This window comes from Lolium perenne, chromosome 2, assembly GCF_019359855.2.
Source record: "Lolium perenne isolate Kyuss_39 chromosome 2, Kyuss_2.0, whole genome shotgun sequence".
Taxonomy (NCBI): Eukaryota; Viridiplantae; Streptophyta; class Magnoliopsida; order Poales; family Poaceae; genus Lolium; species Lolium perenne.
In genome coordinates this window covers 15628855-15654827 of record NC_067245.2, presented here as the reverse complement: position 1 = coordinate 15654827, position 25973 = coordinate 15628855, and the positions used below count along the sequence as shown (strand labels likewise).

At 45.6% G+C, this 25973-nt stretch overlaps 1 protein-coding gene across 1 annotated transcript; it reads right to left on the bottom strand.

Annotated features, from left to right (window-relative positions):
- Positions 1–22338: 22338 nt before the first annotated feature.
- Positions 22339–25024, bottom strand: LOC127331285 (pyruvate decarboxylase 2). The gene is made up of 3 exons (XM_051357391.1): positions 23630–25024; positions 23243–23549; positions 22339–23119 (listed from the first exon to the last, which is right to left on the bottom strand). Exons 1-3 carry the CDS (start codon positions 24964–24966, stop codon positions 22949–22951), a joined length of 1815 nt encoding a protein of 604 aa, XP_051213351.1. The 5' UTR covers positions 24967–25024; the 3' UTR covers positions 22339–22948.
- Positions 25025–25973: the final 949 nt, after the last annotated feature.

Below are 25973 nucleotides of genomic sequence, written 5' to 3'. Positions count from 1 at the left end.
CTCCGTTGTTTCCTGGGTGCCGGCCCCAGGATACACTTTTGGAAGTAACGCTTGATGCTTTGCTGATAAAGACGCAAAAAAAATGGACTGACGGGAGCTTCAACAAGAACTTAAAGTTCTAGCACGATCGTCTTCCCGAGGGGAACACATTGCCAAGTAGTATCGAGGAAGCCAAGAAATTCGTGTGCCATCTTGACCTACCGCACGAAAAATACTACGCCTGCATCAATGATTGCGCAATTTATCGGGGCGAGTTACTAATACAGAACCACATGTCCGGAGTACGGCCACCGACGATACAAGAGTGGGAACAAGAAGGTACCTCGAAAAGTGGTATGGTACTTTCCTATCACTCGCCGTCTGCAACGGTATTTCGTGGATCCTAAGGAAGCAAAGCTCATGCAATGGCACGCGGAAAAGAAGGAGTCCGGAGAAGATCCGGAGAAGGGCTATATCATGACACACCGTTCAGACGCTGGTCAGTGGAAGCATTGGACTTCGCCTTCCCGAGGTTCGGGGGCGACACAATGAATGTTATGCTGGGTATGAGAACCGATGGACTCAATCCGTTCGGCAACTCGAGTAGCACGCATAACACCTGGCCTGTGTTTGTATGGCCTTACAACCTACCCTCGTGGTTGTGCACCAAGCAAAGGTACATACACCTGAGTATTCTCATTCAGGGGTCAAATACAACCAGGTGTTGACATGCATTTGTATCTCGTGCTGACGAAAGAGGATTAAAGACACGTTGTGGAAGACATCACCTCGTACATGGGACGCCTACACTAGAGATTATTTCGATATGAGAGCCACGTTGCTCATGACGGTCACGGACTATCCTAATTACTCATACGTATTTGCCCAGGTCAGCCACGGATTCTACGGCCGTGTGAAGTGCATGGATGAGACCCCGCATCTCCAGCTACCAAGGGATCTCGGGTTTTTAAAAACTGTGTACCTAGGTGCTCCAAGGTGGCTTCGCTTGGATCACCCATGGAAAAAATGCGGTGATTTGTTCAATGGTAAAGATAAACCCGATGGAGCCCCGCGCCCGAGGAGCGGCGTAGAAATCGACAAGCTTCTGAAAGATTGGAAGGAGTGCCCAGCGTCGGAAAAGAAGCGATCGAAGCCAGAGCCGCTGCTCGGTGTATGGAAAGCGAGGTCTATTTTCCACGACTTGGAGTACTGGAAGGTCCTCCACATGCCCCATAGCCTCGATGTCATGCACATTACGAAGAACGTTAGACTCTGGTTGGCACTCTTTGCAATTGGGAGAAGTTGAAAGATGGGATGAAAGCAAGATACGACCTGAAATGTCTTAGCATCAGGAAAGATCTTAAAGCCCCCGATAGTGATGACGATGATGATGATCAGACGGAAGGGACTCAACGTCTCCGCAAAAGGGATAAGAAGAACGAGGTTGTGCTTCTCGCTGCCTGCTTCACAACGAGTCCAGTGGAGCTCGAGCAGTTTTGCAGTTGCCTCCTAGGAATCAAAGTTTCTCACGGTTACCCGGGAAATATAAGCGGTTACCCGGGAAATATAAGCAGATAATTAGATGTAGCGAAGAAGAGGTTCACTGGGATGAAGTCTCATGATAGTCACGTGCTCATGACGCAAATAGTTCCTGCTGAGATCCAACTGATAATGGATGAGCACGTCTGTGATACGCTGTTTGGCCTTTGCACTTTTTCGATGTTATCACCAGGAAGTCGTGAGGCAACTCAAGGTGCTACAGGATGAGATCATGGTGATACTATACGAGCTCGAGATTTACTTCCCGCCCGCATTCATGATATATACGTTCATTTTCTTCTCCATGTCATTGATGACATCAGGCAGCTTGTCCCAACGTTCCTGCACAACATGATGCCGTTAAAAATATACATGTAAACAGACATGTCCGTGGTTGGCATAGGCATCCCCAATGGGCCAGCTAAAGATGGTACCGGGGTTTACTGAAGGCCCATGATCCGAAGAATACGAAGCCCGGAAGCCCAAGTAGGGTGTCGATATGGAAGATAGAGTTGTATTAGGAATAACGACTTGTAACCAATACGGGACGAACTCAAAGAGTCTCTCGTTGTTTGTAACTTGTACATCACAAAAACCGCGGCTCCACCTCATATATAAGGGGGAGTCAGGGAGAAAGAAAGGATCAATTCATTGTCAACACAACCCTAGATTTTCAATAGTCGAGTACTTTTCCGGCTGAAACCCTCGAGATCTACTTGCCCTCTACTTTCAACGAAACCCTAGTCTACAACTCGTAGGCATTGACAAGTTAATACCTTGTCTATTGGCACCGTCTGTGGGAATTAGAGGCGACAAGGAGCTGATCTTGATGGCACGTTCAACATCGTCGATATTTTCGGTGGCAAGCAATGCGATGGATGGAGGTAAACAAATAAAAACTGGTCTCATTGATTTTGTTCCTCACCCTCCCGCCCGTTTGGATGCATATACCTACTTGGAAGAGCCAATGGAGATGAAGTTTGGGAGCTTCTACTTTTGCGTTGGGGGAGAAGGTTCACATCGTTTAGCGGCAACGATCAGTTCGGGACCGTTAGCGGTTGGTCCTGATTTCTCGGGATCATCATCGTCAACCAAGTCGAGCGACGACGAAACTTCGTCGACAAGCAGCATCAAGCCCGCCGCCGATGGAGATCTCACCAATCTGTTCGGAGGGATGTCTTTCGGGTCGTTCATGGATTCTGTTCTGGACAGCGACTCGGAAAGCGTTGACATCTTCAACTTCATCAACAAATTTACCTCTATTCGGGAGGTCTTCGTCGATCGTTACGATGGTGTCACTGACCCCGAAGATGAACATATGGAAACATACCATCAAGTCTGCGTGATTGGTGAGCAAAGTCGTCAAGAGGATGAAATATCAGAGGCTTTCGATGATTTGGGAAATCCATACATCGATCCCGCTGATCTTACGCGAGGTTTAGGCAGCAAGTATGTCGGGCCTACACCGCGCCAGAGGGTGCAACTTTCTCAAGAAGCTTGGGACAGAGCATCAAGAGCCTTGAACGGTACAGATCCGATGACCACCACGGCTACGGAGGAAGAGTTTCAAGCATACCAATATAGACTCGCGTGTGCTAGCCGAGTGTTGGAAAAACAAAGGGTGATACTCGAGCAGAGAAAAGTTGCAGCTTCCACGTCAAGTAGGCGAAGAGCTGAGCATAGTTGACAATCAGGAACTTCGGGAAATAACCACAGAGAAGCTCGTAATAGAGGAAGATCTCGGCTGCAGCATATACCTGAGGGCTAGAGGGAACATCTGATCCAAAACCTCGATATGTCTTTTATGTCGATAGACACAAGAGGAAATATTATCCCCAAAACACCGAAAGCTGGATACATGACGACTCTGGCCTTTATACTGGCATCCAGGCTACCTCCCGGAGATCCAAGAGAAGTATTGTACAACATGGCTATGGCAGCAGTTGGAGCCATGGGAACAGCGTTTGCAAGTACAAGTGCACCTCCCGAAGGTGCTCCAAGGCAAAATAGTCCACGACATGCTGTGGCAGTGCAAGATCATCCAAGAACGGGTGGTGCGAGAGATACTGCGACACAGGCGGGTGTCGATAGAGCATGGCAAGAAAGGAGAGAACGTCGGCATTCACCAGAAGTAGATGAGAAGGATATGTGCGGGCTTCCTTGCTTCATTCGACGAGTTTGTAAAACTCGTGTCCCGTCTGGGTTTAAATTGCCCGACAACTACAAGAAGTTCGATGGTTTGCAAGCTCCTGATGACTGGTTAGTCAACTATCTGGAGACAGTAAAATTGATGGGTGGAACCAAAGCAACTGCCATGCAGAGCATACAGGTCCACCTAAGTGGAGCAGCGAGGTCATGGATAAAAAAGCTACCACCTGGATCGATCGACAGCTGGGACAGTTTCGAGGATATGTTCGTGAAGAACTTCCTATCCACATGCAAGAAACCCGCGTCAATAGAGCAGCTGAGGGCCTACAGGCAGAAGTATGATGAGACAATGAGGACATACATCCAAAGGTGGAACATTATCAAAAATTCGGCAGAGAACATATCTGACGAAAGAGCCATAGATGCGTTTGTTGCTGGAATCCGAAGAAAGGACCTAATCGAGGATTTGGGAAGGACTAATCTGAAAATGATAGCAACGCTCATGGAAATAGCGAATCGCTGGGCAGATGGAGAAGATGTTGTTCAAAACAAACGGCATAGGTCGCCTGAGGACGACCGTAACCGAAACAATCAAAATAGACGGTGCTTTTCTCGACAGTTCTCAGATTACGATGGTCCTGGCGAAATATCGGCTGGTTTCCAAATAAATAGTGGAGGAAATAATCGAGATGGTTATCAGAGGAGTAATGAGCAGCGCAGCGATTATAGGGATGCTCCCCATCCCAGCAGGCAAAATAGTGGACCAAGGTTCCAAAGACCATATGTATCACCCGAAGATCTTCTGAACGGACCATGCTAAATGCATCTCTTCCTCGATAATAATGGAAAAAGACAGTCAGTTCACCTGCAGAAGGACTGCCGAACTTTCATAGCATTGCATAGGTACGCAAGGCATGCCAATGCACAGGCAGCAAATAGGAACCCCAAGGGGCCAAGGAGTGAGATTCATCTTCCACCTCCACCCGCAATTACAAACGAAAATCGACATCAGTTACAATTGATGGTAGCTCCAACCAACGGTCCTTATATCGACACCAACGGAGCAGTTTCGATGATTCAGAAGGGCACACCTTCGAATAGGACTCAAAAAGTGATTTCGCGGCAACTTTGCATGGCACAGAAGATGCCTCCACCAACGATTGAGTACCTAAATTCGTTGGGGCAGGATATCGGTTTCACCATAGCGGACCACCCGCAGCAAGTTCCACAACCAGTTCAATCAGCTTTGATCCTACCAGCGGTGATTGCAGGATTCAACGTTTCACGTGTGTTCATAGATGGAGGCAACAGTTTAAACCTTATGTATGCAGATACATTGAGGAAGATGAATATATCCTTAGTGAATTTAACACCAACTGACACGCGTTTCCACGGTATCACCCCTGAGAAGCCAAGTTATCCACTGGAAAAGATTAATCTCAACAATTAGTTTGTAACCCGAGAGAATTACAGAAGAGAGAAGCTGGAGTTCGAAGTTGTGAATTTTCCGTCGCAGTATCATGCCCTGCTAGGACGACCCGCTTATGCCAGATTTATGGCGGTACCACATTACACATACTTGTTGTGGAGGCTCCCTGGACTCAAGGGCCCAATCACAATAAAGGGTAGTTTTGCCCTGGCAGATAAGTGCGACAAAGATTTTCATCGGCTGTCAGAAACTTTCGGGATGCAGGCAGAATACATGGCGTCAAGGTTAACAACTGATTATGATGTGCTGCCTGATACGTCTCAAACGTATCTATAATTTCTTATGTTCCATGCTAGTTTTATGACAATACTCACATGTTTTATATACACTTTATGTCATTATTATGCATTTTCCAGCACTAACCTATTAACAAGATGCCGAAGCTTCAGTTCCTGTTTTCTGCTGTTTTTGGTTTTAGGAATCCTACAAAGGAAATATTATCAGAATTGAACGAAACAAAAGCCCAGGGTCATATTTTCCACGGATCTTTCCAGAAGACCGAAGGAGATACGAAGTGGGGCCACGAGGTGGCGACACCACAAGGCGGCGCGACTAGGAAGGGGCCAGCGCCGCCCTATGGTGTGGGCCCCTCGTGCGCCCCCCGACTCTGCCCTTTCGCCTACTTAAACTCTCCGTCGCGAAAACCCTATTACCGAGAGCCACGATACGAGAAAAGTTACTGTAACGCCGCCGCCGCCAATCCCATCTCGGGGGATTCAGGAGATCGCCTCCGGCACCCTGCTGGAGAGGGGAATCATCACCCGGAGGACTCTACATCACCATGATCGCCTCCGGACTGATGTGTGAGTAGTTCATCCTTAGACTATGGGTCCATAGAAGTAGCTAGATGGTTGTCTTCTCCTGTTGTGTTATCATGTTTAGATCTTGTGAGCTGCCTATCATGATCAAGATCGTCTATTTGTAATGCTACATGTTGTGTTTGTTGGGATCCGATGAATATGGAATACTATGTCAAGTTGATTATTGATCTATCATATATGTGTTGTTTATGATCTTGCATGCTCTCCGTTGGTAGTAGAGGCTCTGGCCAAGTTGATACTTGTGGCTCCAAGAGGGAGTATTTATGCTCGATAGTGGGTTCATGCCTCCATTGAATCTGGGACAGTGACAGAAAGTTCTAAGGTTATGGATGTGCTGTTGCCACTAGGGATAAAACATCAATGCTTTGTCTAAGGATATTTGTGTTGATTACATTACGCACCTTACTTAATGCAATTGTTTGTTGTTTGCAACTTAATAATGGAAGGGGTGCGGATGCTAACCCGAAGGTGGAATTTTTAGGCATAGATGCATGTTGGATAGCGGTGTATGTTATTTGTCGTAATACCTTAAGTAAATCTCATATTAGTCATCATGATATGTATGTGCATTGTTATTCCCTCTCTATTTGTCAATTGCCCAACTGTAATTTGTTCACCCAACATGCTATTTATCTTATTGGAGAGACACCACTAGTGAACTGTGGACCCCGATCCATTCTTTTACATCTGAATACAATCTACTGCAATCATTATTCCATACTGTTCTCTGCAAACAAACATCATTCTCCACACCATACGTTTAATCCTTTGTTTACAGCAAGCCGGTGAGATTGACAACCTCACTGTTAAATTGGGGCAAAGTATTTTGATTGTGTTGTGCAGGTTCCACGTTGGCGCCGGAATCCCTGGTGTTGCGTCGCACTACACTCCTTCACCAACAACCTTCACGTGGCCTTCATCTCCTACTGGTTCGACAACCTTGGTTTCTTACTGAGGGAAAACTTGCTGCTTTACGCATCACACCTTCCTCTTGGGGTTTCCAACGGACGTGTGCTTTACGCGTCATCAAGCTCTTTTTCTGTCGCCGTTGCCGGGGAGATCAAGACACGCTGCAAGGGGAGTCTCTCACATCCAATCTCTTTACTTTGTTATTATCTTGCTTTACTTTATTTTATTTTCTGTTTTATTTGCTTTCTTTATATAAAAAATACAAAAAAATTAGTTACTTGCTTTACTTTATTTTCTGTCTTGTTTGCTTTCTTTATATTAGAAACACACAAAAAATTAGTTACTTGTTTCACTTTACTTAATTTCATGCATGTTTTTATTTCACTAGTTAGGCTTAATGGAAAACAACAAAAATATTAGAGATCTTTATAGTATTTATCTTGAGTTAGGACATGAGGTGTTTGAAGAGAAAATTTAAAAACCTATGGAACTTTATATGCGTGCTAATGGCAATGTTATTAGTATGAATGCTTTGAACACCATTGTTGCTAATGCTATGGAAAATTCTAAGCTTGGGGAAGCTGGTTTTGGTGAGCATGATATTTCTAGTCCCCCAAGCATGGAGAAGAAAATTTACTTTGATGATATTTACCTCTTATATATGATGATTATGGTGATGAGAATAATAATGATAGCTATTTTATTTAATTTGCTCCCACTACAATTAATAGTAATGACTACGCTTATGTGGAGAGTAATAATTTTATGCATGTAGCTCATGATAAGAATGTTTCATGTGATAGTTATATTGTTGAGTTTGTTCATCATGCTACTGAAAATCTTTATGAGAGAGGACAATATGGTTGTAGGGATTTTCATGTTACTAAAACACCTCTCTTTTTGCTGAAAATCTTGAAGTTGCGCTTGTCTTGTTTTCCCATGCTTATTGCATTATGCTTACATGACTTGTTTATTTACAAGATTCCTTTTCATAGGAAGTGGGTTAGACTTAAAAGCGTTTCTTATTTACTTTTGATGCTCTCTTTTGTTCCAACTCTTGTTACTTGCGAGAGCATCATTAAAATTACTGAGCCCATCTTAATGGCTACAAAGAAAGCACTTCTTGGGAGATAACCCATGTTTTTATTTTGCTACTATTTTTTTGTGTCTTGGAAGTTGTTACTACTGTAGCAACCTCTTTTTATCTTTATTTTATTGCATTGTTATGCCAAGTAAAGTCTTTGATAGTAAGGTTGATACTAGATTTGGATTTCTGCGCATAAACAGATTTCTTGTTGTCACGAATTTGAGTAGATCTCTCTGTAGGTAACTCAGAAAAATCTGCGAAAAATCATGAGTAGTCCTCAGATATGTACGCAACTTTTATTCAATTTGACCTTTTTCATCTGAGCAAGTTAAGTGCCTCGAAAAAATTCTTCTTTACGGACGGACTGTTCTGTTTTGACAGATTCTGCCTTTTATTTCGCATTGCCTCTTTTGTTATGTTGAATGGATTTCTTTGTTCCATTAACTTTCAGTAGCTTTGAGCAATGTCCAGAAGTGTTAAGAATGATTGTGTCACCTCTGAATATGTGAATTTTTGATTATACTAACCCTCGAATGAGTTTGTTTTGAGTTTGGTGTGGAGGAAGTTTTCAAGGGTCAAGAGAGGAGGATGATACAATATGATCAAGAAGAGTGAAAAGTCTAAGCTTGGGGATGCCCCCGTGGTTCATCCCTGCATATTTCAAGAAGACTAAAGCATCTAAGCTTGGGGATGCCCAAGGCATCCCCTTCTTCATCGACAACTTATCAGGTCACCTCTAGTGAAACTATATTTTTATTCCGTCACATCTTATGTGCTTTACTTGGAGCGTCTGTATGTTTTTATTTTTGTTTTTGTTTGAATAAAATCGGATCCTATCATTCTTTGTTCGGGAGAGAGACACGCTCCGCTCGTTCATATGAACACTGGTGTTCTTAGCTTTACTTTTAATGTTCATGGCGAAGGTTGAAACTGCTTCGTTCAATGTTATTTGGTTGGAAACAGAAAATGCTTCATGTGGTAATTGGTATATGATCTTGAATAATCTGATACTTGGCAATTATTTTGCTCAAACAGATCATGTTTAAGCTCTTGCATCATGTACTTTGCACCTATTAATGAAGAACTACCATAAAGCTTGTTAAAATTTGGTTTGCATGATTGGTCTCTCCAAAGTCTAGATATTTTCTGGTGAAGTGTTTGAACAACAAGGAAGATAGTGTAGAGTCTTATAATGCTTGCAATATGTTCTTATGTAAGTTTTGTTGTACCGGTTCATACTTGTGTTTGCTTCAAACAACTTTGCTAGCCAAAGCCTTGTACTGAGAGGGAATGCTTCTCGTGCATCCAAAACCTTGAGCCAAAACCTATGCCATTTGTGTCCACCATACCTACCTACTATGTGGTATTTCTCTGCCATTCCAAAGTAAATTGTTTGCGTGCTACCTTTAAAATTTCATTCCTTGTCTTTGCAATATATAGCTCATGAGAAAATAGCCTTAAAAACTATTGTGGTAAAGAAATATGTAGCTTATGTATCTTATTTCTTATAAGTTGCTTGTTGAGCGGTAACCATGTTTCTGGGGACGCCATCAACTATTACACTTTTGTTGAATATCATGTGAGTTGCTATGCATGTTCGTCTTGTCTGAAGTAAGGGTGATTTATCATGATCAAATGATTTGAGTATGCATATTGTTAGAGAAGAACATTGGGCCGCTAACTAAAGCCACGTATCATGGTGGAAGTTTCAGTTTGGACATTAATCCTCAATCTCTTATGAGAATATTATCTGTTGTTGAATGCTTATGCATTAAAGAGGAGTCCATTATCTGTTTTCTATGTTGTCCCGGTATGGATGTCCTCGAGTTGAGATCTATCAAAAACGAGAAATCAAATACGATCTATCTCCTTGGACCTTTGTACAGGCAGCATAGAGGTACCCCTTTGTGACACTTGGTTGAAACATATGTAATGCAATGATAATCCATGGAAATCCAAGCTAATTAGGACAAGGTGCGAGCACTATTGGTATTCGATGCATGAGGCTTGCAACTTATAGGATGTCTTATGCATAACACATAGGAATTATTACTACCGTTGACAAAATTGTTTCTATGTTTTCAAAATAAAAGCTCTAGCACAAAAATAGTAATCCCTACTTCCCTCTGCGAAGGGCCTTTCTTTTACTTTATGTTGAGTCAGTTTACCTACTTCTTTCTATCTTAGAAGCAAACACTTGTGTCAACTGAGTGCATTGATTCCTACATACTTGCTTATTTGCATTCATCATATTACTTTGTGTTGACAATTATCCATAAGATATACATGTTGAAGTTGAAAGCAACTGCTGAAACTTATATCTTCCTTTGTATTGCTTCAAAACCTCCTATTAAGAATTTATTGCTTTATGAGTTAACTCCTATGCAAGTCTTATTGATGCTTGTCTTGAAAGTACTATTCATGAAAAGTCTTTATTATATGATTCAGTTGTTTAGTCATTATCTTTACAATTGCTTCGAATCACTTCATTCATCTCATATGCTTTACAATAGTATTGATCAAGATTATGATAGCATGTCACTTCAGAAATTATCCTTGTTATCGTTTACCTACTCGAGTGAGAGTAGGAACTAAGCTTGGGGATGCTTGATACGTCTCAAACGTATCTATAATTTCTTATGTTCCATGCTAGTTTTATGACAATACTCACATGTTTTATATACACTTTATGTCATTATTATGCATTTTCCGGCACTAACCTATTAACAAGATGCCGAAGCGTCAGTTCCTGTTTTCTGTTGTTTTTTGTTTCAGAAATCCTACACAGGAAATATTCTCGGAATTTGATGAAACAAAAGCCCAGGGTCATATTTTCCACGGAGCTTTCCAGAAGACCGAAGGAGATACGAAGTGGGGCCACGAGGTGGCGACACCACAAGGCGGCGCGGCCAGGAAGGGGCCCGCGCCGCTCTATGGTGTGGGCCCCTCGTGCGCCCCCTGACTCTGCCCTTCCGCCTACTTAAACTCTCAGTCGGGAAAACCCTATTACCGAGAGCCACGATACGAGAAAAGTTACTGTGAAGCCGCCGCCAATCCCATCTCGGGGGATTCAGGAGATCGCCTCCGGCACCCTGCTGGAGAGGGGAATCATCACCCGGAGGACTCTACATCACCATGATCGCCTCCGGACTGATGTGTGAGTAGTTCATCCTTGGACTATGGGTCCATAGCAGTAGCTAGATGGTTGTCTTCTCCTCTTGTGCTATCATGTTTAGATCTTGTGAGCTGCCTATCATGATCAAGATCGTCTATTTGTAATGCTACATGTTGTGTTTGTTGGGATCCGATGAATATGGAATACTATATCAAGTTGATTATTGATCTATCATATATGTGTTGTTTATGATCTTGCATGCTCTCCGTTGGTAGTAGAGGCTCTGGCCAAGTTGATACTTGTGACTCCAAGAGGGAGTATTTATGCTCGATAGTGAGTTCATGCCTCCATTGAATCTGGGACAGTGACAGAAAGTTCTAAGGTTATGGATGTGCTGTTGCCACTAGGGATAAAACATCAATGCTTTGTCTAAGGATATTTGTGTTGATTACATTACGCACCATACTTAATGCAATTGTCTGTTGTTTGCAACTTAATGGGAAGGGTGCGGATGCTAACCCGAAGGTGGACTTTTTAGGCATAGATGCATGCTGGATAGCGGTCTATGTTATTTGTCGTAATGCCCTAAGTAAATCTCATATTAGTCATCATGATATGTATGTGCATTGTTATGCCCTCTCTATTTGTCAATTGCCCAACTATAATTTGTTCACCCAACATGCTATTTATCTTATTGGAGAGACACCACTAGTGAACTGTGGACCCCGGTCCATTCTTTTACATCTGAATACAATCTACTGCAATCATTGTTCTCTGCTGTTCTCTGCAAACAAACATCATTCTCCACACCATACGTTTAATCCTTTGTTTACAGCAAGCCAGTGAGATTGACAACCTCACTGTTAAGTTGGGGCAAAGTATTTTGATTGTGTTGTGCAGGTTCCACGTTGGCGCCGGAATACCTGGTGTTGCGCCGCACTACACTCCTTCACCAACAACCTTCACGTGGCCTTCATCTCCTACTGGTTCGATAACCTTGGTTTCTTACTGAGGGAAAACTTGCTGCTTTACGCATCACACCTTACTCTTGGGGTTTCCAACGGACGTGTGCTTTACGCGTCATCACTACCTGACGGAGGGAGGCCATTGAAGGAGCAAACCTTCAACACCACCAAAAACTCAAAGGAAGTATAGGTTCACCCGATAGATCCGAAGAAGACGACAGCTATCGCAACAAACATGGATAGCGCATAGGAAAACGCGCTCGTCGAGTTCCTCCGTGAGCGCTGGGAAATCTTTGCATGGTGTCCAGCTGACATGCCAGGAGTACCCAGGGAACTTGCCGAGCACCCTCTTAATTCGGATCCAATGGCTAGACCAATTCGACAACCTTTGTGGCGTTTTTCGGAACCAAACCGCAAAGCTATGCTTTCAGAAATTAATCGAATTCGAGAAGCCAATTTCATCAGAGAGCTCCACACGGAGGCCACATGGGTCGCTAACCCAGTTCTGGTCTCGAATAAAAACACTGAGGTCCTTCGCATGTGCGTCGACTTCACGTGTCTCAATAAACATTGTCCAAAAGATCACTTTCCCCTCCTGAGGATCAATCAAATTATCGACTTCACCGCGGGATGCGAACGTCTTTCCTTCCTGGACGTGTATTCTGGTTACAACCAGATCCGCCTAAAAGAATAGGATGAGGTCAAAATAGCTTTTATAACACCTTATGGTGTGTTCTGCTACAAAACGATGCCTTTCGGGTTGAAAAACGCGGGAGCTACTTATCAAAGGATGATGCAAAAGTGTCTTACCACACAGATTGGAAGGAACGTTCAAGTATATATCGACGACGTCGTAATTACAACAAAGCAGGGGTTATCTTTGATCGATGATCTCAAGGAAACCTTTGACAACCTAGACAAATTTTGCCTCAAGCTAAACCCGACGAAGTGTTCCTTTTGCGTTCCTGAGAGCTCCTTGGATACTTGGTGTCAGCCAGAGGAATTGAGGTGATCCCTGAAAAAATACAAGCAATTGTGACATTGAGAAAGCCGACGAAGCTTAAGGAAATACAACAGCTAACAGGACGTGTTGCAGCTCTGAGCACATTTGTCGCCAGGCTAGGAGAAAAAGCGCTACCCTTTTATGCGCTCATCAAACAAGGAGAAAAGTTTGAGAGGAACGAAGAAGCAGATAGGGCTTTCGAGCACCTCAAGCGCACAATCTCGACACCCCCAATAGTGGTGACGCCCAAGGAAAAGGAACCTCTCCTGCTGTACATCGCGGCTACACCTCAGGTGGTCAGCACGGTTCTTGTGGTAGAAAGAGAAGAAGAAGGGAAAATCCATGGAGTCCAGAGGCCGGTGTATTTCATCAGTGAAGTTTTATCGCATTCGAAACAGCGGTACCCGCATTGTCAGAAGTTGGCATATGGAGTGTTCACAACTGCAAGAAAGTTACGACACTATTTTTCGGCACATCCGATAATAGTGGTCAATGAGGCGCCTTTATCAAACATCGTGAATAATCCAGAAGCTACATGTCGTGTGTCCCTTTGGGGAATAGAGCTTTCCCCTCGGGACATCACATACGAAAAACGAAAAATAATAAAGTCACAAATTCTGACAGACTTCGTCGCAGAATGGATGGAGTTGCAAAACACGAGACCCCCAGATTTGTCGAGTACTTGGACCATGAACTTCGACGGGTCCAAGAGAGTAGAAGGAGCTGGAGCAGGCGTGATATTAGTATCACCCCAAGGAGACAAGATGAAATATGTACTTCGGTGACGTTCCCTAACGCATCCAATAATGAGGCGGAATATGAGGCGCTTATACATGGGATGAAGATGGCGAAGGCGTGTGGAGCAACTCGACTGAAAATCTTTGGCGACTCCCAATTGGTGGCTCAATAGGTGATGAACCAATGCGATGCAGTCAATGACAGCATGATAGCATACAAGGAGGTATACAATAAACTTGAGAAACTCTTTGATGGATGTGAAGTGAACCATATCAGCAGACTCAGCAATGCTGAAGCCAATGTTTTGGCAAATATCGGGTCATAGTGTTTAGCAATACCACCTAGCGTATTATGGGAGGAGATAAGTGAAAGATCAACTAAGGCGAAAGAAGCACCGAAACAGCCAATGAAGAAAGAGAAGCCTGAGAAGGACTCGGGGGCTCCAGCAGTTTCAGAAGCAAACACATCGGAGGATGAAAAAGAATCACACAAGGTTATGATGGTGCAAGTTCCTTGGATGCAAGTTTACGTAGCATATATCCTAAGGAAAGACATACCCGAAGATCCGGTGGAAGCAAGACGAGTTATTCGACGATCTAAAGCTTTTACCGTGGTCAAGGAAGAGTTGTACAAGCGAAATATATCGGGAGTATTGCAGAGATGCGTTACACCCGAAGAAGGAAGAGTCATACTGAAGGATGTACACGAGGGAATATGCGGGCACCACGCAAGCAGCCGAGCAATAGCAGCCAAGGTTTTCAGGGCAGAATTTTACTGGCTAACTACAGTAGAAGATGCAAAAGATATAGTTCGCACTTGTGATGCGTGCCAAAGATTTGCGGCAAAACCTCATTCTCCGGCAGCAGAGCTGATGCCAATACCTTTGTCGTGGCCTTTCGCACAATGGGATCTCGACATGGTGGGGAAATTGCATAAGGCTTGGCCAGGAGGATACGTATATATGCTCGTGGCTGTCGACAAGTTCAGCAAATGGATTGAGGCAGTGCAAGTAACTTCGGCAGATGCAGCATCGGTGGTAACCTTCATCGAGGGCATAGTTTTTCGATTTGGTGTCCCTCACAACATTGTCACGGACAACGGCACCAATTTTACCTCCAAGGAATTCAAAGCATATTGTGCGGATGTAGGCATCAAATTACACTTTGCATCGGTGGCGCACGCGCAAACCAATGCTCAAGTCGAAAAAGCAAACAGTATCATCTGCAATAGTCTCAAGATCCTCCTCTTTCTTCTAGACCTAGGCCTCCACCTTCTCCTTCTCCTCCTCCTGAAGCTTCTTCTTCAGGTGACCAAGCTCCTTCAGCGAATCTACCTCCTGCCGGGCAGTGGCCGCAATCTTAAATGTCTGATCAAGCTGGGAAGATTTTGATTGGGCATCTTCTTGGAGCCGAACATTTTTGGCTTGAAGCAGGGTGAATTGGGAGGTAAATTCCTTTATTATCGTTGTGGCGGCTTGGATGCTCTATGAAATAGCACAAGTCAAATGTGTTATGATTACATTAAAATTCCCTTTGAGTCTACACTCGACCGCAAGCAGCTGAATATAGACTCGGGGGCAAGAAGAGAGAGAATCATCATCAAGAATGAAAGTGAAAGTAGTTGAGGTACTCACATGCTCTCCGCGAGTCGAGAGGGGAGTGGCAGCTGTCGAAGGATTCTCTTTTCCCTTCGGGAGAGAAGGATTTGTTGCTTCTTTTGATAAATCTGGAGCTTCGGATATGGCAGGAGTTGGCCTGCTGGAGCTGGTATTCGCCTTCTTCGAAGGGGGATCTGTAAAACCCTGATCACTGCAAACAAAGCGGATAACTACGTCAAGGGGAATACGAATCAACTTCAAAAGAAACAAAAAATACTTACAAGTGGAAAAGCAAATCATCCTCATCAGCAAAGCCGCTGGATGGCCACTTTGACGGCTGGGCGCTAGACGTCTTCGGAGCTCCATTAACAAAATGAACGTGATCAGCATCATTGTCATGTTGACTCGACTCCGCTATATAGGTTAATTCATTGCCAAGGATTTTATGTTCGGTAGAAAGAGCTTCAGGGTTGAAAAGGTTATTGTCCTCCTCGTTAGAAGCTTCACTATCCTCGGTTACTTCAACATGAGATTCCACATTGGCAGTTGAATCACCATCTTTATGATCCTCCTCAACCTCTCATACAGTTGGTAAGTACTCAACAGTTGGAGGGACCTGTCAAAGTAAAGAAAGGTTTGAGAAGCTGAAGCAAAATTTATCGAATACGAGTATTGGCATAAGCGTAAAGAAGTTAAGAGATTACCTCGGATGGTTGGTGAGTAAGATCATATGGATCATGAAGAGCCAACATGGGAATAGAGTCTTCTTGGATAAAATAAGTCAAGTGTCTGACTTCGTCCAACAGTTTTTTTTCTGTCTATTATGCAACATTGACTCGAGTCTCGTCTTTATGACTCAAATACAGCCACGTCAGATGAGCTCTAGACATAACTGATTGGATGCGACGCTTTAAGAACATAGGGACAACCTCAGTACCGATCATTGCTTGACCATAGGACTCTTTTATCTCCAATATTCTTTCATACAACTTGTCAGCTGCTATCTTTTCTTCGGCTGTCAGTATATTCTTCCAGGATTTCTTCGGCGTAGCTTCAAGAACAGAAAAACTTCGGTAGGCATATGTGTTGCGACCAACTGTCGATGGATCTCTGAGATAAAACCACTTCAACCTCCATCCCTACACAGATTATCTCATTGGGAAGTTGAAGTAGTTCACTTCTTTTCGGACAACAAAACCAACTCCGCCAGTAATGAAGGGTATGTTGCTGCTACTGTAACATTTGACGAAGAAAATAATTTTCCATAAGCCCCAATGAGGATCAATACCAAGGAAAGCTTCACATGTGGTGATGAAGATTGCAAGGTGAAGGATAGAATTCGGGGTGAACTGCCAAAGTTGAATCCCGTATGAAAGAAGAAGGCATCGAAGGAATTCGTGTGCTAGCAGGGATAATCCACGGTACAAGAATGCAATGAACATTACAGTAAAACCGGTAGGAGGATTGGGACGGGAATCTGAACCTGGTAGAAGGACGTGTTCCTCCTTGTCTGAGATCAAGCCGAGGCTCCGCGCTTTCTTCTCATCATGCTTTGCCATTGTGGATGCGGGCCAGTCACCTGGGGCATCTCGAGTAATGTCGGCGCAGGTTTCAGGCGTAGTTTTCTTCGGTGCAGTCGTGGCGGCCTTGGGGCCGGTGGCGCTCGTAGCGGCGTTGGCTGCAGCGGCGGCGCCCTTCTTTACCATCTCGATGAGTTTATTTGGGAACTATGGTGGTTTGGGCACCGGTGGCAGTAAGGGCGCAACCGTCACGAGTTGCAAAAATGGAGGAAGAAGAAGAAGACGATGGCACGGAGAGAGAGAGAGAGAGGAGTAAAATCTTCGCCTCCTTTCATAAAGGGAAAATTATTTAGGATCTGGACTGGTGGATTTGTGCCGCAAATATTGGGCGCAATTCTGGCTCACCAAGTGTCAAAATAACAGGCAAGTTAAAGGACTATTACCTCCACTACACACAGAAATCGAGGAGAAGCCTCGGATGGAGCGCAATGATCGGTCATTTCCCAAATAGACTACTCAGAACAGGGTGGGCCTGTCAGGTCACGTCCTATCAACCACGACTGCAGTTACAACGTCAGTGGAGATGTCATCTAAATTATCAACTCCTAATGACAAAATCACTCGAAGTAAAATTGGCATCCGACGGAATCTACCCAGCTTGAGTCTACGCACGGTTGCAAACATCCGTCCCTAGACTCGAGGGCTACTCAATCGGGAGCGCTGGATGCGTACCAGATAAAAACAAGTGAATTCAAAGAAAAATGGACCTGAAGGTTCCAGCAAATCTAGGATCGAGCTCGGGACTTGATTCTGTATAGAGTAACATTGTTTTGTCATCTATAGTTAACTAGCATCGATTTATTGAAAAAAGCTTGGGACGTTACTTCTATCCCTTAAGTACAGCCGAATTATATGACATCACCCGAAGTATTTGAAGACCCGATATATTAAAATATATCGGATGACGAAGGAAGTTCAGAAGCATTGATATCAGAATCTTCGAGTAGTACAACTTGAATCTAAGCACGGTTGAAGGCATCCATCCCTAGACTCGGGGGCTACTCCCATCGGGAGCGCTGGACGCGCACCCGATATCAAGCAATTTCGGCTTCATGACAAATGAGAAGGTTCAATTCTTTTTGATAGTTAAGGATATTCGGATGAAGACGATTATAGTCCCTGCCCGAAGCTTTACTTCGGCCAATCACTTGGGGGATAGTGATGTGGGCATTACTCTTCGGGTACCCGACATTACCCTACCTCCCTTGGCCCAACTAGGTGCCCATGACGATTGCCCGAAGACCCAGCTGGGCCCATATGTCGGTTTCAACAAAGGAGACCTACCAGAAGATGGATTCTTGATGAACAAGGCAAGAAGACATCGTTAAAGGAAAGACTAGATTAGATTTTATTGTAACCTAGTCGAGTTCGGACAAGACTCTCAGAAGCTGGCCTGCTATATAAAGGCTATGAGAGGGCCTTCTGAACGACGAAAGATCAGTACGTAGAACCACCGCAACTTAGAGCTCAAGCCCTACAATCCTTACCTCTCGGCGAGTCGACCATAGCAGCTTATCGGCTACCCCATTGTAACTCGATATACTCAATAATCAAGATCAGACAAGCAAGATGTAAGGGTTTTACCTTATCGAGGGTCCCGAACCTGGGTAAATCTCTCTCCCCGTTTGTTTGGTATCTGATGTCTCATGCTAGCCTGCAGGATTCTGTCAACCCTAAGCCTCTCATGGTGGGCATTCCCGAGGAGCACCCTTGACAATGGGCTACTGGGTACACCTGAGTAATATTTTTTACATACATAAGATGCATGTGATACTTGCAAAATGCATACGGCTGGTCAAAACAAGTGTATGGCATCCGAGATAAATATATACATCTGCTTTAAAATTCATCGTATGCGATCTTGCAAGTGACTTACGGTCGGGTGTAAGAAAACACAAATGATTATGTCAAGAATATCGTGTTTGAAAGGAGGCCCCATCGCGGTTTTTGTGTGTTGTAAAGGAGCATCCCCATCCATGCATGATGACGGTAAGGTTTATCTTGTCTGACATACCATTTCAGGCGTGTGTAAAAGCATGTTATGTACTAGTGGCTCTACCATGGATACGTGGCTTATTTTTTAAAAAAATGAAAGGCTTACTTCAATCTATTAATTAAGAGGATTGCCCAGTTCGTTAACGAAAAACTGGGCGAAACCTGTTACAATAAAACCACAAGCTCAAAGGTTCGTGTGAACATTTTAGCTTGTATATCCTCATTATAGGGCCTTTGTATTCGCTCAAGCTCAAGGGTTATTGTTGACTAAAAGTTAGAATATAGACTTTTCAGAATGGAGGAACTATAGTGTAAAAACTTACCCCTACCGCGAACAAGGTCCACACAAGCCGGCTCTATATTCGGAGTATGGAAGCCGCTGGAAAGTGTAGTGCCACTGGTAGGTTTTATTGATTAATAAAAATGATAAATGACTAATGGTATGGTAAGTACATGTAGGTATATAGTCACAAATGTTTTGGTTTAAACATTGGTTGTGTACCCATATAGGTTGAAGTTGAAGAATGAGGCTGGTCATACTGGGAGTAACTTAGGAGGGCTGCTCCAGTCCTCCCCCCTAAACAAAGTTGATGGGTTATAGTTGTTTTTTTTTCCTATGCTAGGTCCGCCGAAACCTATATCCATCCCATGTAGACCCGTTTATATTGGTACGGTATGTGTACCTTGTGTAAGAAAAAGAAAGCTCACGTGAGCAAGATATTTATAGGACCTTTCTATTTTGGCACAGGCACGTGCCGTAGATACGTAAGAAACAAGCAGTCCTTGTATTATTATGTTATTTATTATATGTTACAGATTCATCTTGTCTTGGGTGTGTGATGATATGGTAATATAAGCAGTTACCACCTTACTATTTTTTGTCATTTATTCTCATGTCATGTCACCAGAACGTCTTAAAATGGGTGATATTACTACCTATGTTACTCCCACTGCCACTACGAGTAGTTTAAAAATGCATATAGGATCCTTATGGGATTTTAGATAATTCTAATGACGTCATTTCATGGAGTATTACATGCTTTAGTTCAACTGTTAGTTGGACTATGACATTGTTGACCACGAAAAAGTGACAACAAGTGCGTCAATCCATGAGCATGTAACTTATATCCGATGACGCACATCCTGATCTACAATGGGCCTTTGCAAACTCTGACGGAGGCAGTATTTTTAAATCACCGTCGAGCAATGTTTCATTAGACTTCAGGATTAATGCAAATAGAAGGTGGAAAAATAAGCACCACAATTCTCCATATATTATTACCATGATGAAAGAGCCTTGGTAGACATCCACTGTCGAGATTGGCAAACAAAAACTGTTATTCTTGAAGTAGGAAGGGCACACAAGAAAATCAAATTGTCCATCTTTATTCATCTGTAATGTCCAAAAATGAAACACTCGTGCATGCATGCAGTGTACTCTTACACACGGTATATGTTAGCTTTAATCTTGACTCACTGTATGAGCATGTATTTTCGTTTGCATGTAGTTAGATGCATTTGTTGTATTCAATTTTAGAGCCGGCAAGGTGTACGTGAGATACGTACAAATGCAGGCGAGTATTCAGCAGGAGGCGATTATGGCGAGAGGCCGAGATGGTGCTGTGCGATGCGGCGTGTGATGGCGAGATGCCGAGGCGCTCGAAGCTACTGAAGACTACGGGCTGCACATGAATAGCCGTGTGATACGGTACAGCCGCGTGAAGCTGCTGGACGAGTTCATGGTGATCCATCTATCTAGTTTGTTAGTGCATGGAGTGGTTAGCTAGTCGTGTGCGTGCATGCGGCCGAGTCTCTTGGATCCTGGAGTGATTCTAGGACATGAAGATTAAGTCAAGTGTTTAGTGCGTGAGTGCATGAGACTAGGTGGAGTTAGTGGGTGAGTGGCTCATGGCCGTGGCGTGTGTGTGCCTATTTAAGGCAGTGTAAGTATGTTTATTCAGCAATGAGAAAGAGAGAAGGATGTAGCCACCGTGGTTTCAAGGAAGAGGAGTCTGGGCAAAGCCATAGATTTTCTTCCTTAGTTGTGTGCGTGTGTTGGGTGTTCTTGAGAGAAACAAGAGAGTAAGAGGAAGAAGAAGAGGGGCTGCGAGATGCAGCTCCTACATTTGGTATCAGAGCCGGATGATTCCGGAGGCCTGCGGCAGCGGCGGTGAGATGCCGCTGAAGCCGACCATGGTGGCGGCGGCGAACTCCATGCGAGGTGGAGGATGGCCGCGCGAGATGAAGGCTGCCGGCGTTGTGATGCCGCTAGCAGCCGAGTGCGGTGCGATGCCGCGACAAGGAGGGGGCGGTGTGATACTGCAGAGAAGATGTACGGCAGCACGGTGCCGTCACGAGGATCGACGTAATGCCGGTCTGTGGTGGCGCGATGCCATCCATGAAGAAGAGAAGGCGCTGCTCGCCGGCGACCGACCATGTCTTCTTTGAAGCTCAATGAAGAAGTGAGAGTCAAAATTAGGGGGTGATTGTTAGCTTTAATCTTGACTCACTGTATGAGCATGTATTTTCGTTTGCATGTAGTTAGATGCATTTGTTGTATTCAATTTTAGAGCCGGCAAGGTGTACGTGAGATACGTACAAATGCAGGCGAGTATTCAGCAGGAGGCGATTATGGCGAGAGGCCGAGATGGTGCTGTGCGATGCGGCGTGTGATGGCGAGATGCCGAGGCGCTCGAAGCTACTGAAGACTACGGGCTGCACATGAATAGCCGTGTGATACGGTACAGCCGCGTGAAGCTGCTGGACGAGTTCATGGTGATCCATCTATCTAGTTTGTTAGTGCATGGAGTGGTTAGCTAGTCGTGTGCGTGCATGCGGCCGAGTCTCTTGGATCCTGGAGTGATTCTAGGACATGAAGATTAAGTCAAGTGTTTAGTGCGTGAGTGCATGAGACTAGGTGGAGTTAGTGGGTGAGTGGCTCATGGCCGTGGCGTGTGTGTGCCTATTTAAGGCAGTGTAAGTATGTTTATTCAGCAATGAGAAAGAGAGAAGGATGTAGCCACCGTGGTTTCAAGGAAGAGGAGTCTGGGCAAAGCCATAGATTTTCTTCCTTAGTTGTGTGCGTGTGTTGGGTGTTCTTGAGAGAAACAAGAGAGTAAGAGGAAGAAGAAGAGGGGCTGCGAGATGCAGCTCCTACAGTATATGCATACAAACTACGATTTGTTTGTGTCTTAATTAGTGGATTCGGATTTTCTTAAATCCCAGTCGACTAAGAACTGCAGCTCATAGAAAAATGTAACTCGTTCTAGAATCACTATTTGGGCAGAAAAGGCGCTATTGGATCAGGTTGCACATTTTTTGAACTATGGCTGCCCTTTTTGGGTGACTAAGATTTAAGAAATTCTTTTTCGCGAAAACGCAAAAGCCTTGCGTTTCGATGCATTGATAGAAAAGAAGGTTATATGTACAAGCCCGAAAAACGGACGAACACCACGCCGTACAACTCGACCCAAGAAAAGGAAACCTAGTCTAGGGGAGTAGAAGGCGCACACCCCGGGCTCCCGCGTCCGCCCAAAGCCGCGCTTCCGTCACGATGTCGTTGAATAGGGTCGTCACCGAAGGCCGCACGTTGTCGAAGACCACCGCGTTTCGATGCTTCCATATCCACCATGCCGTAAGCATGATAACCGACGACGTGCCTTTGCGTAGCTGGCGAGGGGCGGTCCGCACCGCCAGGGACCACCACTCCGCGAGGTCGCCCTCGGCCATGGGAGGGCTTGAAGTGGATCGGATCCATGTGAAATTCTCGATGAGCTCAAATAAGAAATCCATGTGAAATATATACAATAAATGGAATGACAATTAGGTGGGAAGAAGAGTTTTTATTTTCGGATTTTGTTGTTTTGGAGTTGGCCGTAGATGCGTAGCAGATCCGGATGGAGGGAGCACGTGAGGTTTGCCTCCAAAGACATGGTAGTCAATGACTCTACGCGCAAGTTGATCGATCGACAGCAAGCTACTGCCTACTGCGGATTGGGTGGCCTAGAGTTGGCCGAGCTGACCCTGGATCCCCATTCCAGGAGCTCCTTGCTGGTGTCATCCTTGTGCACGATCACCTCGATGAAGCACAAGCAGTCCTGCTTCACCATCGTCGCCGTCTCAATCGCGGCTGTCAGCTCCTCCTCGCAAGTCACCTGGCGTACATGACACATGATCATCCATTGATCAACCAAGAAAGTTACTATAGTTATTTCCTCTTATGCACCCATGCTGCCATGCATGAACCAAAGGAAGGGCAGATAGAGATGTATATATACCTTGGCGGTCCAGCACTTGCCCTCGCCGTTGTGGATGGCGTCGATGAGCCCCGTGTAGTTCCAGTTCTTGATCACGTTGTACGGACCGTCGTGGATCTCCACCTCGATGGTGTACCCGCCGTTGTTGATGAGGAAGATGATGCTATTCTGCCCACACCGCAGCATCGTCGACACGTCCTGCGCCGTCACCTGGAAGCTCCCGTCGCCGATGCAGGCGATGACACGCTTGTCCTTGGCGCCCTGTGCGTACCCGAGCAACGCCCCGACCGACCACCCGATGGATCCGTACTGCATTTGGAACTCGTACCTGCATCATTTGACAAGGATGAATAATAATGCGAGCTATACTCATAGTGATCCTTTTCAGCAAATGAGACGTGTGGTTACCTGCAACCGTCAGGGAGCTTGAGCTTCTGGCAGTTGAACCAAGAGTCGCCGGTCTCGGCGATGACGGCGTTGTCGCCGGTGAGCATCTGTTGGATGTGCTTGAATAGCACGTTGACGCGCAGTGGCTCGCCAGGCTCACTCTCCGGTGGCTGCCCCTGCGGCACGAAGATCCTCTTGTAGTTCTCGTACGCCGTGGTGTTCCTTTTCTTCCTCAGACGCTTGCCCAGCTCCGTCAGGAAGTCCTTCATCATGACGCATCCGAACGTCGGCCCGTTGCCGACGGTGACGCGGTCGGGCTGCACGATCACCAGCTTCTCCTTCTTGAGCAGGAAAGAGTACCCCACCGAGCTGTAGTCGTTGAAGATTGGGCCGGCGAAGAGGTAGGCGTCCGCCGACTCCACGATCTCCGTGCAGAAGGCCGTGCTCACCGCGCCCCAGTAGGTCCCGATGAACCGCGGCAGCGTCTCCGCCACCAGCCCTTTCGCGGACGGCATCACCGCCACCGCGTACCCGCTCGCGTCTGCCAGCTGCTCGAACGCCGCGCCGGCCTTGGCCACCCGCAGGTTCGGCCCCGCCACCATCACCGGCTTCACGGCCTTGTTCAAGAATTCCACCGTCGCCTGCAGCGCCGCCTCTAGTCCCATCTTGTTGCTCTGCCTCACGGCGAGGCAGTAGGGGATGGGTTCGTGGCTGAAGGCCGGGTGGCAGACGCCGGGGATGTTGCAGGCGACGCTGATGTAGACGGGTTTGCTCTCCTTGAGAGCCGTCGCGATGGCCTTGTCGATCTGCTCGTGGGCGTCGTCGAGGTTGTTGATGACCACCTGGTGGCAGGTGACGGGCTGGAAGCAGCGGAGCTCCTGGGAGAAGTCGGGGAGGCCGATGGTGTGGTGGAGGATGCGGTTGGTGCCGTGGTCGTTGGAGTTGGGTCCACCGACGATGCAGATCACGGGGAGGTTCTCACTGTACGCGCCGGCGATGGCGTTGATCACGCTGAGGCCGCCGACCGTGAAGGTCACGGCGCAGGCGCCAACGCCCTTGGCGCGCGCGTACCCATCGGCGGCGTACCCGGCGTTGAGCTCGTTGCAGCAACCCACGAGACGCAGGCCGGGCTCGGCGATGAGGTGGTCGAGGAGGGCCAAGTTGAAGTCGCCGGGCACGGCGAACACGTCGCTCACGCCCACCTGCACCAGCCGCCGCGCGAGGTGGCGGCCCAGCGTGGCCTCGGTAGAGGAGACCATGGGCGCCGCCGCCGGCGACGCTTGGAAGGCCGCAGGGCACGCCACCAGGCCGTTGGCCACTGCCGTGTGCCCGTTCGAATATCCGTTGCCGTTCTCCATAATGAAGAACCGACACGTACTTACGCGCGCGTGGTGGAAGAAAAGAGACTAGGCCGGAGTACTGTTCTGTTGCGATGGTTTCGCCCGTGTTGGTCGTGTTAATTTATACACGAGTAATGCTACACCTACGGACCATATGCTGGGTTTGCTTTCATTCTAAATTCCCGCGTGTTAAGGATGGGAGCAATTTCTGTTTTATTTTGATGCGATGGGGCACATTCTAAATTTCCAGTATGATACACGTTTGGGCTAGCTACATGCATATGCGATGTCTATTCATTTTTCTAACTTATAAATAGTCCAAACATGATAAGCAGTATAATAATGTGTATCTATAAGCTGGCAGCCCACATTTAAAATAAATATATTGCAGGCATTTATAGGTCACGATATGTCATAAAATAAACCCCGCTCTCCCCCGCGAAATAGTGCATGCCGCTGGCGCTGTGCGCCGCCACCGCCCCCTTCCCCTAATTTGTTGTCGACATCTTCCTCAAACCGGTATCCGATGATGGACCATTGGGATTTGTGAACCTCTCGAAGATCAAACCAGTTGTGGCGGCTGCGGGGAAGGGCGGTGATGACCCACAAGTATAGGGATCGTAATCTTTGAGGGAAGTAAAACCTAAATTTATTGATTCGACATAAGGATAGTCAAAGAATATTTATAAGCTTTAACAGATGAGTTATCAATTCACCTGCACCTGAAAATAGACTTCCACACAACAGTTTATTAGTAGTCACTATTTTATAGCAGTGGTAGTAGTGAAGTAACATCAGTAGCGAAATAAAAACAACATTAGCGATGATTGCAGTAAACAGCAGGATTAAAATACTGTAGGCACAGGGATGGATGAACGGGTGATGCATGGATAAGATAATTCATATAATAAGCAAGAAGTGGGCATTGCAAGTAATAATGATATAAGCATCCTAGTATAAAGTAACCATAGGCGTGTGTTCCTATTTAGTCGTGTGTGCTCGCAATGAGAAACCTGCACGACATC